At 38.5% G+C, this 17,797-nt stretch overlaps 1 protein-coding gene across 2 annotated transcripts in view; it reads left to right on the top strand.

The window, feature by feature from the left end:
• Nucleotides 1-17,797, top strand: part of DDX10 (DEAD-box helicase 10) — a 207,827-nt gene that overhangs the window by 23,583 nt on the left and 166,447 nt on the right. For both annotated transcript variants that reach the window (XM_064171186.1, XM_064171193.1), the window contains exons 10-12: nt 7,948-8,049; nt 14,380-14,467; nt 15,080-15,168. In XM_064171186.1, coding sequence (XP_064027256.1) covers nt 7,948-8,049; nt 14,380-14,467; nt 15,080-15,168 — 279 coding nt within the window. The remainder of the gene's footprint in view (nt 1-7,947; nt 8,050-14,379; nt 14,468-15,079; nt 15,169-17,797) is intronic.

Raw genomic sequence — 17,797 nt, forward strand, 5'->3', positions numbered from 1 at the left:
CAGGGGGATGGACTCTCAAAGGGTCTGAACAAAATATAAGAGATATGTTTATGCCATTCCATTGGTCTAGAAAAATCCTATATAGTTTGTAGCACTGCTTGTTGTGGGCTCTGTTCTTGCTTCCTTTCCCCCCTGTTTATCTCCCTCTGGCCTTGCTTGGCTGTCCTCTTTGCTGTTGTTTAACGTTATTGGTAGGAACACTGACTGGGAGGGGGGGAAGAGATAATATTGTGTTAGTTGGTAACAGTCCCTGTGCTTTGTTCAGGGAGGCAGCTGTGCTATTGTCTAGTTGCATATGTGCATATCTATTTGTATGTTTATTACCTTTTATGTTTAACCTACTTCTGTAAATAGTAATTTAATTTTCCTTCCACATTCTAAGTGTGGTAATTTACCTTTGAGGGAGTAAATCCCAAGTTTTATGTGGTGCAAAACCAACACAGGTGAGCAAAAGGTCCATTGGAAGAAGAGTGAAGATATGTATAGAGTATCATAATGCTTATGCAAACTCAGACAGGTTTGGTGAATGTGGTTTTGATACTATTCCAAATGCTTAACTTACTGATCTTAATGTTTTAAGGAAAGCAGTCTTTTGGTAACTTGTGATAAGTCTCTGGGAAATTTGATCTGGGTGAGAAAGAGATGTCTGAGAAGTTGATTTGTTTTCCGTCATGTCTTTCTCTGAAGGGATCTACTGTGCTGAGTTTCTGCATTGCTAATGTATCTGAAGGTGGCTCATTGGCTTGGAATGCAGCTTTTTTAAAGAAAGGGCTTTGATTTAAACTCACAAGTTTTTCAGTGGTATCTTACTTCCTTCTGTGTCTTTTGACAGATGAGATGACAGCTTATGTTGATGCTTGCATGCTGACCCAGTTAGGTTAAAATTAGGTCTCTAATGAAGTCTTGGTAAAGTCCCGTTTAAGTTACAGCTGAAAAAAATCACACAAACCATAGTGATTTTTCTTTTTTAGTATGATGGGAGATGTGTGACCTCCAATGCATAAAAACGATGTACTTACTGTTCCTTGTATGTGTCTGTGTGGTAAATATCATAAAAAAAAAAAAACCATCACCTCATTTATTTTGAATGAACTGTAACGCATGTATCTTTGTATCTGCATCCCTCCTCTCCTTAATTTTGTAATTATCTCATCATCTCAGTTTTCTCCTTTGCCAGTTTCTAAAATAGGTACTACTTTTCCCATTGCCAAACAGAGCAGAAATACTGCCTTTAACTCTTGAAATTTGGCATCAACTTGTATTTTCTGAACAACAAATGTTAGGGAAACATGTTGCGATACATCTGTTCAAGGCAACCTGCACAAGGTTTTTTGTAAGGTCTACATATCTCTGCAGGGTGCCCTTACAGTTCTTTTTTCAATTGCTGGCTGTCTCCCTCCCTCCCTCCCTCCCTCCCTCCCTCCCTCCCTCCCTCCGTCCCTCCGTCCCTCCCTCCCTCCGTCCTGGAGATATCTACCCTGAAGCAGAGCACAGGTTCCAATTCCTAGTTTATTCTGGCATCACTGTGACTTGTGTGTCACTGATAGTTAAAATATGGTGCATTTGACTGAACTGTGCTGTGATGGTTATGGCAAGGATGTGAAGTGACTCCAAGTGTGGTTTAGAACAGGCTCAATTCCAGATATGTGGCAGGGTTGAATTGATTTGCAACCACGCTGTGTTTCATCCATTGCTTTTGTGCTAATGGTAGTATTGTTTGCTGTAGTAGTGTTGGCAGTGAGTATATGCAACCGTTGGATGTGATCAAGGGTAGGTTAAGATTAGCAAAAATTGAGCATCTCTTAGGCCTGCATGAAAACCATTTTTCTCATCCTGTTCTCATGCTGTTAGTCCCTTCATGCTTGCTAACAGCTGTCAGCACAGGATTTTTTAGGAGACGTTTAAGATCAGTTCTGTGTTGGTGAGTAAACTATCCTCTTGATTTTGCTGTTGGTGTGTGTTTTGTACGAAACAAAACTACTTGGCAGCTGTGTTTCTTGCTGGGAATCTGATGTTCTTGACCTTCAGAACATTTCTCTTTACTTATAATTAGCCGGTGCCACTTTTGTCCTAAATAATGTATCCTGTTTCGTTCTTGTCCATCCTTTGTTGCTTGCCCTTGATCATAGACATCATTTTTCTCATCTGCAGTGACTGTAAACACAATTTTGTATCACTAATGACAATTTGCCATAGCTTCCTTATTTGTGAGTCACGATTGAAGTTATCTTGAATTGAGGCTATCTTTAAGACCTTAGCACACTATGAAGTTGTTCTTTCCTGAGAAATAATACTCTGCCTTTTGATAAACGTTGAAGCCAGTAGATGCTAGAAAATAAAGAAGATATGAACTAGATGTATGTGAGGGTTTCTGTTCCTCTCCAGTACTTCGTGCAAGTAAGATACAATTTTCTATACAACTGAAATGGATTAGAAAAGAGACTGGTAAAATTGCAATGACAAAAGAAGTCTATGCTCTGGTTTCTTGATCACCTTGAGGAGATGACATGACATATAATAACATCCATTAGTACATAGTCCAGGAAAGTTTGATTACTTTGAGGTTTTTAATTTGCTTCTCTCCAGCACAATCGATGTGCATACTTAGTGAATAATAAATCACCAGAGCAAATTAGCCTCGTAGCACAGATGTTTGGTTTTGGTGATGATGGACAACTTTAAGGCTGCAGGCAGCAAGAATGGAGAGGACTTCTAATGTCTTCTCATCTGCAGAAGTAGTCCTCCTGTGGAAGAAATCTGGTATTTAAGGTTGACTCTTTTGCTGCTTTGTCATCTATAAAGGTTTAAAGGTTCTGTCTATTGAAAGTAATTACAGAAATGGTAGTTTGTTTGACTCACTGCAGAACTTTATTCCTTGATCTTTTCTGGTGTGTTCTATGCATTGTAGATTTTGTGCCAGTAGCTCGTGCTTTCAGTTTGCCAGTATAGAAGCTTTTAGCATGAAAGACACAGAGAAGACTTTTGAAAACTTAAATTTTCTACTGCAGCCTCACTTTTTGAGCTTATCTTTAAGATCATAATTTTCTTATTAACACATCACTGTTCATATTTTCTGAGAAATGAGTTAGTAGTCTGCCTGAGTAAAAAAACTTTCCATAGGCTTGCATTTTTCTGAAGGACTCTGAAGAGATACAGACCCTCCCTGATGGTGCTTATGACTGTTTTGTTTTCAGCTTTCTCAGTTCCATAATGAATTGATTTTCTTGTTTACCTCTAAAGAACAGCATCAATATTAAACTATTTCCTTTAATTAAATCATGCTCAGAATACAAAAATGGACAAATACAGTTCCTCCTTAACTTCAAGTACATTTAAAATATTGGCATTTAAAAGAGTTAATGTTTCCAAAGATGGTAAGGAAAAAAAAATCACATTGTATTGTTGCCAGATGTCTTTTCAGTCTCTTTGTATTGCTGAAGGCATCAGCTTTAAGAAATATTTTGCTTAAAAATATGGTTGATTTTTAACTTTTTCTTAGTAATAATAGCCCAAATATGAAAAAGTATAGGTGCTTGGAAAGCTGTCTCTTCTTTGCCTATTTTTGTGTCTTTACTTAGTTACAATACTGTTTTCTCTGTATAAGGGCTTTGCAAGTCTTACTGTAAATATTGAATTAGTTGTTGCCCTTAGGTACCACATTTTAATTCCTGTTTTCTTTGTGTGAATTATCTGCAGAATGTGCCATTAGAATTCTGTCTCCTGATTTTGTATTTTTCTGAGAGGATAACTCAGCATAACACAACAATACATTTCAAACATCTGGTTGCAGGTTCATCTGATCCTGCATCCTGTTTTGATTTGCATCTTCTGGGTCCTGTGGAAAACCTATAAACCAATGCCAGTGTAGAGTAGTAGTTCCTGTACTCTCATTCCAGAGTTTGGGTTTGTGGCTTGCAGAGGGGGTATCTGCAGTCTCTGACCCAGGGTGGATATTCCTTCTATGATTTGTATGGCACTGGCCTTTATAGTATCTTCCACACTGAATAAAACAAACAAACCAACAATTTAAGAATGCCAGGTTAGGCACTTCAGAGTCAGACATTCCAGAAACAACAAAACTTCACAGATCACTTTGTGCCTTTGATTAAATTAAAAGAGTTCACAAAAATAGTGCTCTGTAGGTGTTTATATGGTGTGATCAAGATCTTTTTTGTTCTCTTCTCTTGACAAATGAGGAAGATTCTCATAAAGAGACTATGCAAACACACTTTCCAGAGTTCTGATCATTCGCATAGATCTATTCAGGCTGTACCTTGAGTGCTGTGTCCAGTTCTGGACCCCTCAATTCAAGAGAGATGTTGAGGTGCTGGAATGTGTCCAGAGAAGGGCAACAAAGCTGGTGAGGGGCCTGAAACACAAACCCTCTGAGGAGAGGCTGAGGGAGCTGGGGTTGTTAAGCCTGGAGAAGAGGAGGATCAGGGGGGACCTCATTGCTGTCTACAACTACCTGAAGGGAGGTTGTAGCCAGCTGGAGGTTGGTCTCTTCTCCTAGTTAACCAGCAACAGAACAAGGGAACAGAGTCTCAAGTTGAGCCAGGGGAAGTATAGGCTGGATGTTAGGAGGAAGTTCTTGCCAGAGAGAGTGATTGGCATTGGAATGGGCTGCCCGGGGAGGTGATGGAGTCACCGTCCCTGGAGGTGTTCAAGAAAAGACTGGATGAGGCACTTAGTGCCATGGTCTATTTGACTGGCTAGGGCTGGGGGATAGATTGGACTGAATGATCTTGGAGGTCTCTTCCAAGCAGGTTAATTCTATGATGCTATTCTATGATTCTATTTTCCTTTCACTGCATCTGTTTTGAGAAGATCAGCAGAGCTATGTGCTATTCTGCACCATTTAAATTGGTGAGGTTTGTGTTGGGAGACATATTATCTCTGTGTTCCTGTCTGATATGAGTCTTGGGCAGATAAAAGAGAATATTTTCATACTTCTTACCAACTGTGCTCTGAGAGTTCAGGTTCTTTTGATGAATAATTAGCTGCCTTGAAACCGTGATCTTCAATTTTTGCTGTAAAATGCTAAGTTCTCAAAGGTTCATGGCTTTCCAGGATTTCATTGCTTGTTTAAGCAGTGACAATGTCTGACACACACCCACTTTGTGGAAATGTCATCTGGAATTAAGCTGGGTTACAGTATGTAGAGCTTTCTTAGAAGGTGCCCTTGCTCTATGTATTGAGGTCATTCCCAACCTTTATTACTGTATAAAGGGCACAGACATTCATGGAGTGTTTGGCCAACAGTGAATTGCCTTGGTAAAGATAAAATACAGCCTTAAACCAAGCATATGTGTTCCTTTGGAACTCTTTTTCTTGAGAGATTCTACAAGCTGTTATTCCTGCATTAAGAACATCTTAGGTCCACTAATTAAATGTACTAAAATCAAGTTACTGTAGATTTTTTTTGCACAGTACCTATCTTTTACCCACAATTCTAAAGCAAGATTTTTCAGGACGAATGTCCTACCATTTCTTTTGGTATTCTTACCAAACCATATCTAAGCAGTAAATGCACATAACATTAGGGCAGAGAGTCTCCTCTTGCATTGATTTGATTCCTGTGTAAAATTTCAAAACATTAAATGTGAGCTTAAAAATCTCATGATAAAAACATTTACTAATATTGAAAAATTATCTTTACAAGTCAGTCCCCAAATGCAGCATGTATGGAGGGGAAGGTGGGGAGAAGGCATCTGAGAGCATTTTGTTGTGATTTTTCAAAGCCATCAAATGAAAGCAGAGAGCTATAACAAAAGCTGTCAGCCTGTTCTAACTGTAGATTTCATTGCTCCTTGCATTGCTTATGGTGCTGTGACAGTGTTTATAGTTTTCAAACAGTTGTGCAGTGCTGGTTTTGCCAAGTGATAGCTGTTCATACTTGGAGAAAACTATGCTCCCTATATCCTATCTGAAATGTTTATACTTGGAGGAAAGCATGCTCTCTGTATCCTATCTGAAATGTTTATACTTGGAGGAAAGTATACTCCCTGTATCCTATCTGAGATGTTTATACTTGGAGGAAAGTATACTCCCTGTATCCTATCTGAGATGTTTATACTTGGAGGAAAGTATACTCCCTATATTCTATCTCAAATTACTTTTATGAGTGTTAATCAGTTGATTTGTGTTTGGTCTGCCTGAGGGCACTCTCATCTCAGATTTAAAGACCTTCTTAAGCCAAGGAATCTTGACTCTAATACTGCCTTATATAGAACTTACATCCACATTTCAATGCACAAAGTCAGAACTGGTGTTCTGTCATTGCTGAGCTTTTATTGGAAAGAAATGTGGACTGTCCTGGCATAATCTTGTTCTCTGTGTTCTATGACCCAAAGAAAAACTCATGACATCTCCTAGTCTTCTGCTGACAGTTTATGCCTTTTGTGTCATATCCTCTTTTCTGGATGGAGAAGTGTGGATGCAGATAGAGTAAGAAGTTAAGAGTAAGAAGTTAGAAGGTGAAGATGTATGAAATGACAACAGACTGAGTGGAATAAAAAGAGAGGAATCAATTAACTTTCCTTATAGAAAAAAAAAAAAGGACAAACCAGATATGCTTAAGATGGGTGAAAAGTTTTACCAGCATAGGAAAGAAAGAAAAATATGACTGGAGTAGAAACCAAACTAAAGGCCTATTAAGGTAGTAATTAATTTGGTATGAAATGATACTTGAAAAATAATACAATGGGTATTTTCTGTTTCAAATAAATGAAATAGTTATAGTCAAAGTGGTTTATGTGTAGGCTTACAATCTTCTGCTGCCTTAGGACTTTTCCTGTGAATAGCTTTTGTTGTTTTAGAGCTGTTTTGTATACATAGTAAGGTAACATTCTTATTTTGTTTTGTCTCACACGTTGGTTGTGAGTTGGATTCTGTCCATTTTTGGCATATTTCTGAGATTTAGTTGAATTGATGTTTTTTATATAGTGGAGGATTCTATGCAGTATTTTCCTATCCATCTCTCCTTGAGAACTACTTGTAAATGTGAACGGAGAAACAATTATGTATTGTAATAGATTTGGGCTTGGATAATGCATGCAAGCTAACTCATCATTATTGCTTTTTTAGGAGGTCATAAAGCCATTTTCTGCTTATTTGTTAATGCTACTGGATATTTTTTCTTTCACAAACATCCTCAAGTCACAAAATGTGCCAAAAAGCAGGAACTCTCATTTTCTTTTACAAAAGGAAAGCGAACAAGAAGGTGCATTAAGAGTGAAACAGGCTTTTTTTGTGGTTTTGCCAGCCGTCTGTCTTGAGTACATAACCAACTCAGCTACATTCGATACAGCTGTTAAGTGCACTGAAGAGTGAGTACTAGGTATGTTCTTAGAGGATCAGTCTGATTGAATCTTTTCTGTTGCACCTAAAAATGGCTTCTACAAATGAAAGAACTCCTGCTTTGATGCGTTTCTTTTAGTGGTGCCTCCTGCTGTGACCTTTTAGAAGAGTAGCCTTTATTGAACCTACAGGTAGGAGTTGTTGTTTGGGATCTAGGTGCATTTCCCAGCCTTTACCTTCTTTCACTTGCAGGATATGCAACAGAGAATGAGCTGTTCCCAAGTATTAAAATTGGTTGTTGGCCAGGTAGCTAGATCTTTTAGCGTTTCAAGCTTTGATCAAATGCTGTTTCATTACCACTAATATTTCTAAGCTAAGGAAGAAAATATCCACAGATCTGAATCCGTATCTTAAGCCTAGATGTTCAGGGCACTAAGTGGAGATTTGAATTCAGCTCAAGTTGGAGATGTTAGCAAGTCATGCAATTGGTCTGCCTCTTCTTTTCCCTTAGTAGAGTATTCCCTTAGTATTGTCTGCTTTTAGAGATTCTTGTAAGAAACCAAATGAGAACACCTACAAAAATTACATTTCTGGATTTTTGCTTGAAAGGTCTCATACTTTGTTACTTTTCTCCCCTGTCCTCATCAGATACAAAGAAGGTGGTGAGGCTTTGTTAGTACTGCTTCCCTCAGAAGAAAAAGGCATGGTGGAACAGCTGGCACAGAGGAAAGTACCTGTTTCTGAAATCAAGTAAGTGATTAAAGGCCTATCTCTTCCTCAGCCTTCTGTCTACAGGAATGTGTGATGTGTCTATGACAGTCCTGATTGAATTGCCAAGTGCTCAAATTGCCTGGAGCTGGACAAACAAGTGGGATCATTTTGTCTTGATAGTGTTGTGAAGGAAAAAGTCCTTGAGAGGTTACCTGTTCCATCGCCTTTCCCAAAGGCAGGATGGGCTGCACAAATCATTCTTATCACGTGCTTGTCTAACTTGCCAAATAATATCCTCACAATTTCCCAAAATGAGCTCATTTATACTCAGCAGTCCTTACCATTAATGTTTTTTCCTTCAAGTGTCTGATAAGCCTTGTAAGTAGTTTAAGTGAAATATTTCCTTTATCCTGTGCCAAGAATATATGGAAAACGATGCATTCTCATACTCTTTACAACTATTTTTATGTAATTGAACATTGTTATGCTATCTCTTTCTCATATTTTGCAGATTCAACAATTAAAATTTCTTTAATCTCTCATTGTATGTTTTTTAAGTATCTGTCACCATTCTTGTTTCTCTTATCTGTCTTTGCTTTATTTCCAGACTGTTTATCAATTTGTCCTTATCTTTTTTTAATCAGCTGAAGAACAGGGATTAAAAGCTGTGGCTAAATGGTCATTTTACTTAGTTGAATGATTTTACCTTTAGAGATCTCTGAAATCTGTACAGAAGAGAAAGATTTTGAAAGGACTGCAGAAGCATATAATGATAGTATGTAAAACAAACAAACAAAACACTTGGAGTTTGAGTTTCTATTAAATGCACAGTCATGGCCACATAGGAGTGACAAAAATCCTAACTGTATTTATCTGTGTAAAGCCAAGTTGGATATTCAGTGTTAGTAAGGACAGTATTTCATTCCCCCTCTTCTGTTTATAATCCAAGTTCACACAGAATCACAGAATGTCAGGGGCTGGAAGGGACCTTGAAAGATCTAGTCTAACCCCCTTGCCAGAGCACCTATACCAGATCACAGAGGAACACATCCAGGCAGGTCTTGAATATCTGAAGTGAGGGAGACTCCACAACTACCCCTGGGCAGCCTGTTCCAATGTTCTGTTAGCCTCACAGGGAAAACATTCCTCCTCATGTTTCCATGGAACTTCCTATGCCTCAAGTTAAATGTGTCTCTGAAAGGGCATCCATGAATGCATCTCTTAAATTTCTACTTGTTCTTTTTTTGTTGTTTATTTGGTTTTTGTTTCTGTTAAATACCACTCCAAATACTCATTCTTTTACCAAGCCACTAGGCATATGTATAATAAATACATCCAAGGAACATTCTGAACTGGAATCATTATAACCAAAGTCAGAGCTTTTGACTGATTATGTGTTTTAACAGCCTGCCTCAAGATCCAGCTTTCCAATCTGCAAAGCGTAACTGTAGTTGTAGCAGCATAATGAAGGGACTGCTTTCACTTAGAATTATCCACCCAGCGTGGTTAAGACTTAAATGGTTTAGCATTGTACTTCAAAGAGGCTAAACTCCTTAAAAAAAAGTTCATCCTTTTTAACTGCAGATTTTTCTCACGTTGCTTACTTCTAGTCAGTTTCCCAGTCAGTACAATCCTGATGTGTTTTGTCAATTGATACATTGTCGAAGAAACTGCCTCAACCCGGGGATCACGTTCCTGGTCCTCTGTTGCAGTCTTCTGGTGGTATTTATACATATTACCTTAATTACAGAATCTCAAGAATTAAGAGTGTTAACTTTCTAACTTGTAAGTTAGAAGGTAATGAGTACTGCTTGCTGCTAATGGAGTTGATCTTTCCAGACTTAGGAAATTCATTCTGAAAGCTGCTTACATCTCAGACTTCACTGTCTGTCAGTTTTGCTGTTCTTGTTGACCTGTTGTCTGGCATAGGGATCAGGAGAACCATTTTTATGTTGCTCTCCTTGTTTTGTATTCTCTGACTTGCAAACAGCTCTTAAAAGTGTCTTGAAATAGCTTTTGAAACTGTTCTGTAATTTGAAATGAGAAAGGGGAACAATTTATTTCTTTTCCTGTATATCTGTGTGCAAGGCTAGAGTTGCAGCTTTCTTCTTAATTTTCAATTTCAAGTCTAAGCTCCCTGTAGAGCCTGTTAATAAACAGTTCCTTTCTAAACAGCACAAGCTGCCACTACCTGTAGGTAGTGCTTTTAACAACGCATCTCTTCTTTGTTGTTCAGGCAGAGCAAGAAAAAAAAAAAGCAAAATAGGTAATAATAAGTACTATATTTTAGAGCATTCTAATATAGCAAAAAGCTGCTCTGAAAGTATTAAATATGTATGTGTTTAGAAGTGGCCTATAATTTCAATGTTTTAGATGCAAACTGTAAATTGAAATGATGAGGCTACTTGATGGAATGCCATTTTGCTGAGTAATAAGATAAGAGCTGCTTCCTAAAGAGTTAGATTTTGTGTCTAGAGGAAGTATATCTGTATCTGTGATGTAATATTGCTTTCTCTGATATTAAGATACAAATGTGATTCATGAAGAAAATAACAGTAATAATATGCCCCCCCCCCTTTTTTTTTTCCCCCTGACAGTCAATATGTATTCTCCATGACATTAATAGTAGGGAATTTATTAAAATTTGCTGCCTTTCAGTTTCTGTCATTACTGTAGAACAGTCCAGGCTGTATATGATCTGCTGGTGTGAAGCTAGCAACTCTAAGCAGCTTTCCTTAGGTCCCATCTCTTCCTCCTCTCTCCAGCCTTCCAGGTTGTCCAGTTTAACTACAGGAAGCTACTTTCCAGGGGTAGCACAGGGCAAAATGTGCTTCTGCTTGGAAGCTGGGTGGAGTGTGAAAACTGGTTTGCTACAACCTGGTACTATGGTGATTTTGGTTTAAATTTCACTTTGGAGAGCATGAGGAAGAGAGTGTATCTAGTTAAAGCACTGCTTGTATCCTGGTCTAACCTGGGGAATGAGAGAAAAGCAGAATGTTTATCGACCGTGAGATTGGAGTGTTGCTTGATCAATTAAATCTGTGCTCATATTTACATCATGGCACAGTCAAATGTGGCTTTTATGCAACTGCTAGGTAAAACAGCAGTTTCAAAAAGTTACAGTGCTGCTTAAATGGAAGTCTGGTGCTCACAGAGTAACAAAACCAACAAACAGCCTAGTTAAAATGACAGACGATGTCACAAAGTGCCCTTCTAGTCTTTGAATGGTTGGTTCTGGCTCACTGGTCCTTAGCTGTTTAGGCAAGCCTGTTAAATTCAGTAATTCATTTAAGTGTTTAGATTTTATCTTTCCAAGTAGTCACACTATGTAGATTTTGCAAAGAGTTTTATTTGTTTAGAAAGAAATAATATCCAAACTTGTTAAAGGCAAAATCCAATTCAATAATGATCAGCTTTCTTTTCTGTTTTATGAATACCAGCATGAGACAAAGACAACAGTGGGTGTCTGTCATGATACAACACTGGAGACGGGAGAACCCAGTGTTGAGACTCAGTCTTTTAGTATTCAGTGTTGAAATTGTACCTACTGGTTAACAAATCAATAACCTCAAGTTGTACTTGAGCACCGTATTCTTGTCTGTCATTGCTAAGATTTACACCAGTTTGTCTTGCCATGCTTTTAACCATAAAGTATCTTGTGTTTTCTGTCTTTTTCAAACCCTCTTCTTGCAAATTTCAAACAAATGACTCAAACTAAAATTTATGTGCAGACAACAAAATGTTGTTAGATCTTGTCTAAGGTTATTGTCCATTATGCTTGGAACCACAGTGATGTATTGCCTCCCATAAATAATCAATTGTATTCCTTCAGTAATCGAGTCATGGAAAATAATGAGTAACTTGCTATGCATTTGGAATTTAACAGTGACAACAGTGAGTAGCTGACAGTCCCAGCTTCTTTTTGAGTACAGCTCCAAGGCCAGTTTTGCATTTACTTGAAGATTTCATGTAAACTATGTTTCCCTAGCTTGTGGGAATGTACAACTGCCAGATGCTTTGGTGATATCTAATACAACATTTGCTGTTTCTGTCCTGTTCTTAAAGCCTGCTGTGGTAGTTTGAGAGTTCCACACTCCCCCCCCTCCTTCCCCCCTCCCAATTCACCAGACTAACTCAGCCAGCTGGAAGTTAAGGATGAAGCTATGTTTTGCAGCATAGCACAAATATACAAGCATATATACACAGATATTTACAACTATATACATGTTGAATGTAATACAGAAATTCTGAATCCCTCCTGAACAGCCAAACTGGCCAGGAGGGCTCTGAACTAACTCCCCTCCTTCTTCCCATCCCCACCCTTATCACAGAAGGCTTACATGTAGAGATGAGATGCAGAAAGGCTGACAAAGAGGTGAGAAGGAGAATGATTAGATTGGGTTACACATATTCAAGCAGAGGCAATTAACATGGCAAAGAGCAGCCAGAGACTGACTGACTTTATTATTGTTACTTGTTTTTTTGTATCTCTGAGCAAAACCAGTGGGTGATACAGACATCACTATTATTTTCTTTTCATAGCCAATGATCTAATTTCTCTTATTAAAATATTCCAATTATCCTCAAACCAGCACAGTATCCTGTGAAGGATACTGAAATTGATTAGTCATCTTTTCTTTCTGATTAAGCTATGCTGACCATTGTATGTTTGCTTATTTTCTTTAGGCACTTATGGACTGTTTTTTTAGTATTAAGAGGAAATGAAATCATTAACTTTTTTTTCACCCTTCTTTGAAGATGAGCAGTGTGTTTACCTATGTTGTCTCATAGAGTTTTAGATAACTTAGATGACGTCTCCAGAACAGATACAACTATGACTCAGAACAGTGCTTGACTTTTTCCTCTAGTTTCTGTGGAGCAAATTTCTCTTGACCCATACAAATTATCTAAGTGCTGCTTATACTGGGATTTGTGATTCTGATGTGAGCTTGAACTGTGTTGTGGCTTTCATTAGTTTCCTGATTGCAGCTGCCATTGAGTGAAGACAAGTGACAAAGACACCGGTGAATTTAAGTGCCTTGAGGTCCATCTTTTATTAACTTTGCCATACTAAGCAGCAGTCCCATGCTTCTTCGGACTGTTGTTCAAGTTTTGTTATTCAGGATATCCTTTCTTCATTTGTTTTGTTTTTCATGCTATCCTTTCTGTACTTTTTGTATCTTATTTTATACTTGTTATTCCACTGTATTTGTTTTGGTTTTATACTTGCCTTCAATTCTACTTTAAGCTTTCTTCTGAAGTTTTAGGTCATTGTAAATACATTGGTTTCTTCTAACCAGCCTTTTTATTCTTCCTTATATCTTTCCACTGAACGTGTTCCTTTCTAATATGATTTGGCATTAAGCTAGTCATCAAATCTGACACACAGCTGCAAGAGCCAGAGTAAGAAATCTGGTAGTCGTGCATCCATTTTGACCTCTGAGGGGTAACCTTCTACTATGTGTGATAGGTTGTCTGATACACTTGGCTGGCACCAGCAGATCAAAACCAGAAGTAGATAAGAAAAGATCTGGGCAAATAAACATAGAATAGTATAGATATCACTGGAGTAAGTGTTAAGTCCTTTCTAGGGGAGGACTTAACATAACTTAATAGATTTCATAGAGTTTTCTGTAGTCACTGTTCTTTATTCACCTGATCAATATCTTGAGCAGCTCTTAAATCTATTTAATCTCAGTGTCCTTTATTTTTGCTCATCTGGCTTTAAGAGAAAAGTACTTATATTTCAGTATTCCCAGGGCAATGGATCTTACATAAGCTCTCAAAAATGCCAAGAGTTTCTTTATGAAGACTGCTTTCTCAGTACAAAGCAGTACTGTAATTTATTATGCTTATTTGGTATTTCTTCTCAATGTATTATAAATTCAGTAAGTTCTTCACTGCTGATTTTGGCTTTGCTTTGGAAGAAGTTTTACCACCTTCACTGGAAACCATCTCTGATTGATAAACTTGAGCTCCCATTTGTCTTCTCTGTGTTATTTGTTTGAGGAGTGTATACTTCCTCCTTAATTTGTTTCCATTGTTAGATGTTTCAGAGTGGTGATAGTTTTGTGCTTATTAAAACAATGCAAAAATTGTGAAGGTATTCCTGAGTATTTTTTGTTTAATAGCTGCTTTGCCATTGGAATGGGCTGCCCAGGGAGGTGGTGGAGTCACTGTCCCTGGAAGTGTTCAAGAAAAGACTGGCTGAGGCACTTGGTGCCATGGTCTGGTTGACTGGCTGGATGCTAGGTTGGACTGGATGATCTTGGCGGTCTCTTCCAACCTGGTTGATTCTATGATTCTATGCTTGCTTTTGCATATTCTAATAGTTAAAGCTAATAGTATTTTTATTTTTTTTCAAATTAGAATTAATCCTGAAAAATTTACAGACATCCAAAAGAGGATGCAGGCTTTCTTGGCTCAAGATCAGGAGTTAAAAGAGAAAGCTCAAAGGGTAAGTTACTTGCTTCACTGTAGTTCCTGAGGCATGCTAGTTGATTAGAAATGCTGCTGCATTTCTAATGACCTGCTGATATATGCTCTAGCAGCAGTGTTTCGAGCTGCTAAACTGTCCTAATGTTTAAGGTCTAAAACATGGTATCAGTAGAAACAATAATATACATTAGCAGTTTTGGGCAAGAATGCCTGTGTAGCCTGTGTCAGTTGACCGGGGCTCACAAATGGGTTTGTGATGTTAATGCCTGAAGAGCCACCTGACTTACTGCTGTTCTGCCAAAGACATAGATAAGGACATACTTACTTCAGAGTCTTGGGTATGAAAGATTTTATTTTTTAATTTGCTAGCCACTGCTTATCAGCTGTTGAAAAGCTTTTGCTGTTCCGTTTGAGTCTTTCCCAGCTTTCTGAGAGCTGAACCTGGGGAGGAAGAACCCTATATACTGGTGTAGGCTAGGACCAAATGGCTAGAAAGCAACTCTGCAGAAAAGAACCTGGCCAGTAGATTGTCCTAGTAGACAACAGGCTGAACATAAGGCAACATTCTGCCTTTGCAGCAAAGAAGGTAAACCACCCTCTTTTTTATCAAATCCTTCTGTTTTTATTTCAGTGTTTTGTGTCCTACCTGCGGTCAGTTTATTTAATGAAGAATAAAGAAGTATTTGATGTGTTCAAATTGCCTCTAGCAGAATATGCCCTGTAAGTATGATCAACTTGGAAACTGAAAACTGTATAGTGAGAAATTTTGCAGCTTGTGATAGCTTTAAATAGCTATTTTGACATACTAATATGTTAACAGAGAGAATCAGTCAGTCTTAAAATGTTTTCACAGATTCATATTTATGTTGTGATTTGGCCTATTTTTGAAGACATTTGAAATAGAAATTATGTGTAAAAACAGGGAGAAATAACTTAGAGCATGTTTGCTCTAAGAATGTAGAGAATGTTTGCTATAGACAACTGAAGGCAGAGCTCAGGAAGTAAAAGAATAGAAAACAATAACTTGGGGTAGTTGTTTTGGTTTTGCTTTTTAAGACTCACCCTTCAGCCTTATAGCTATATGCCAGCCCTTAAGGTTCATAGTTTAAAAATAAATGGGAGCATCTAAAGATGACACCATTCAGTCTTACTCTGAGTGTGATTGAGACACTGCTCCTTGAACATAATTTACTTCTCAGAAAATTTTCTGCACTTGAAGATGAAACACCTGTGCTGGACTGAACAGCATCTACTTTGCTATGTCTGTTTTTGTCCATATAGGAACGAGTCCACATTTTGTATGGGAGGCAAATCTGTTTCGACAGACAGACTTCACAGGTGACAACCATCTGAGGTTAAGGCATGACGTTTTCAGACAGTCTCTTGGGACATAGAGTAGTCAGAAGGGGGCAGGAAGATGCTCAAGTGCATGGTAAATTAATTTTATGTCTCTGAAATTTAATACACAGAAGACTTAAGTCTTCAAACGTGTCACATGTGGCATTGTAGTGGTTTGGGTGTTCCCAGCCCCCCCCCCACTTTAAAAATCACCCAGACTAGACTCAGCTGGCTCTGGAAATAGCCAGATGGGGGGTGGCCTCTTCTCCCAGGCAACCACCAATGGAACAAGGGGACAGAGTCTCAAGTTGTGCAGGTGGAAGTATAGGCTGGATGTTGTTAGGAAGTTCTTCCCAGAGACAGTGATTTGCCTTTGGAATGGGCTGCCCAGGGAGGTGGTGGAGACACCGTCCCAGGAGGTGTTCAAGAAAAGCCTGGCTGAGGCATTTAGTGCCATGGTCTAGTTGACTGGCTAGGGCTGGGGAATAGATTGGACTTGATGATGTTGGAGGTCTCTTCCAACCTGGTTGATTCTATGCATGAAGCTTATATTTACAGCTAGCACAATATACAAGCAGATATTTACAGTATATACAGTTGTGTACAGAAATATACAAGGTAAAAAGATAATACAGAAGCACAGCAGCTCTCCCAGAAACCTGAGCCTGCAGGTGAGGCTCCCAGCCACCTCTTTACCTTCCCCCTACCCCTCTAAACCTTACCCCAGTCCCAAGGAAGAATAGAGGTTTGGCCAGAGGATTAGGAAGCAAAGTGGATTAGTCCAAAATGGAGGGTGAGGTTAGAGAGATGCAGCTCAGCCAGCAGCCCCAGTGAGAGTGGTTATCTGTGTTTTTATTTCTTGTTCCTATACATCTCAGCAAGCCTATGAGCAAAGCAGACATCACCATTGTTTTCTTTCCACAGCTTGTAATCTAGTTCTTCTCACCAAAACATTGTAGCCTGCTTCAAACTAGCATAGCCATAATGAACTAAAATGTGACAAATTACTAGGCAATAGAACACCTGGTCTTCCCGTGCTGTACTGCAGTTAAAATTATTGTTTTTTAAGGTACATAAGTCTATTATAAAAGATGCTTTTTAACCTTACTGATTGAGAAATGTTTTAAAAGGCTAACTAGGAGAATTGTGCAAAAAGTCACTACATGCATTGCCTACCCCTTCACCTGTGTGTTTTTTCAGCATCTTCAAAACTTTGTTGTTTGTCTTTCTGTACTGAATGTAAGGAGTAGTGGCTGAAGATAGAGACTAAGAGGGATGGCCACAGCAATGTAACCAGTTTAAGAAGGCAGTTGATATGTGATGGTAGTGCTGAATTTTTGGAGTTCCAGTCCCTCATTATGGATTTCATGGTGTGCCATTGAGGATCTGATACTGAAGTGGACAGAGATTTCTTTTCTTCTCTGGCCTCTGTTCCAGGACAGGTTAATTCTAACCCTGGCTTTGCAAGGTTACTATCAAGTCATTCCTCTAGTGGAATGGAAGGAACCAGACAGTTGTTTGAAGAAGGTAGGAGAGGTTTAGTGATGACTGTGAAATGTGTGGAAGCATAATCAAACAGTCAGAAGATAATGTATTTGGGAGATAATTTGGGGGCTCTAAATGAACAGTTTCTTGGCACTCTTCTTCCCCACTTTTCAGACTGCTAGTCTACCTAAATGCACCCTGCAGTCTGCTGGCTTTGAATTCATTGCAGTTCCACCAATACAGTAGATCAGTCAGCTTAATTTATCTGAATGGCCTTCAAAGTCTGCTGTGCTTGAATTCTGCATTGAGAAGCAACCTTGCTTTATTTTCTGCATACAAACTCAGTGGCAAACCCTGGAATGAGAATTCTTTCTTCCTTTTACCTTCTGTAGGTATGCTTTGAAAAATGTGCATTCTCAGTCTTTCTGTGAAGATTCAGTGCTACCTTGATAGATGTTACTCCACTAAAAATCTTGTAAAGAAAATAGGCTTCTTAATACCTTTGTCAAGTTTACATTTGGGTCTG

This window comes from Pogoniulus pusillus, chromosome 3 (genome assembly GCF_015220805.1).
Source record: "Pogoniulus pusillus isolate bPogPus1 chromosome 3, bPogPus1.pri, whole genome shotgun sequence".
Taxonomy (NCBI): domain Eukaryota; kingdom Metazoa; phylum Chordata; class Aves; order Piciformes; family Lybiidae; genus Pogoniulus; species Pogoniulus pusillus.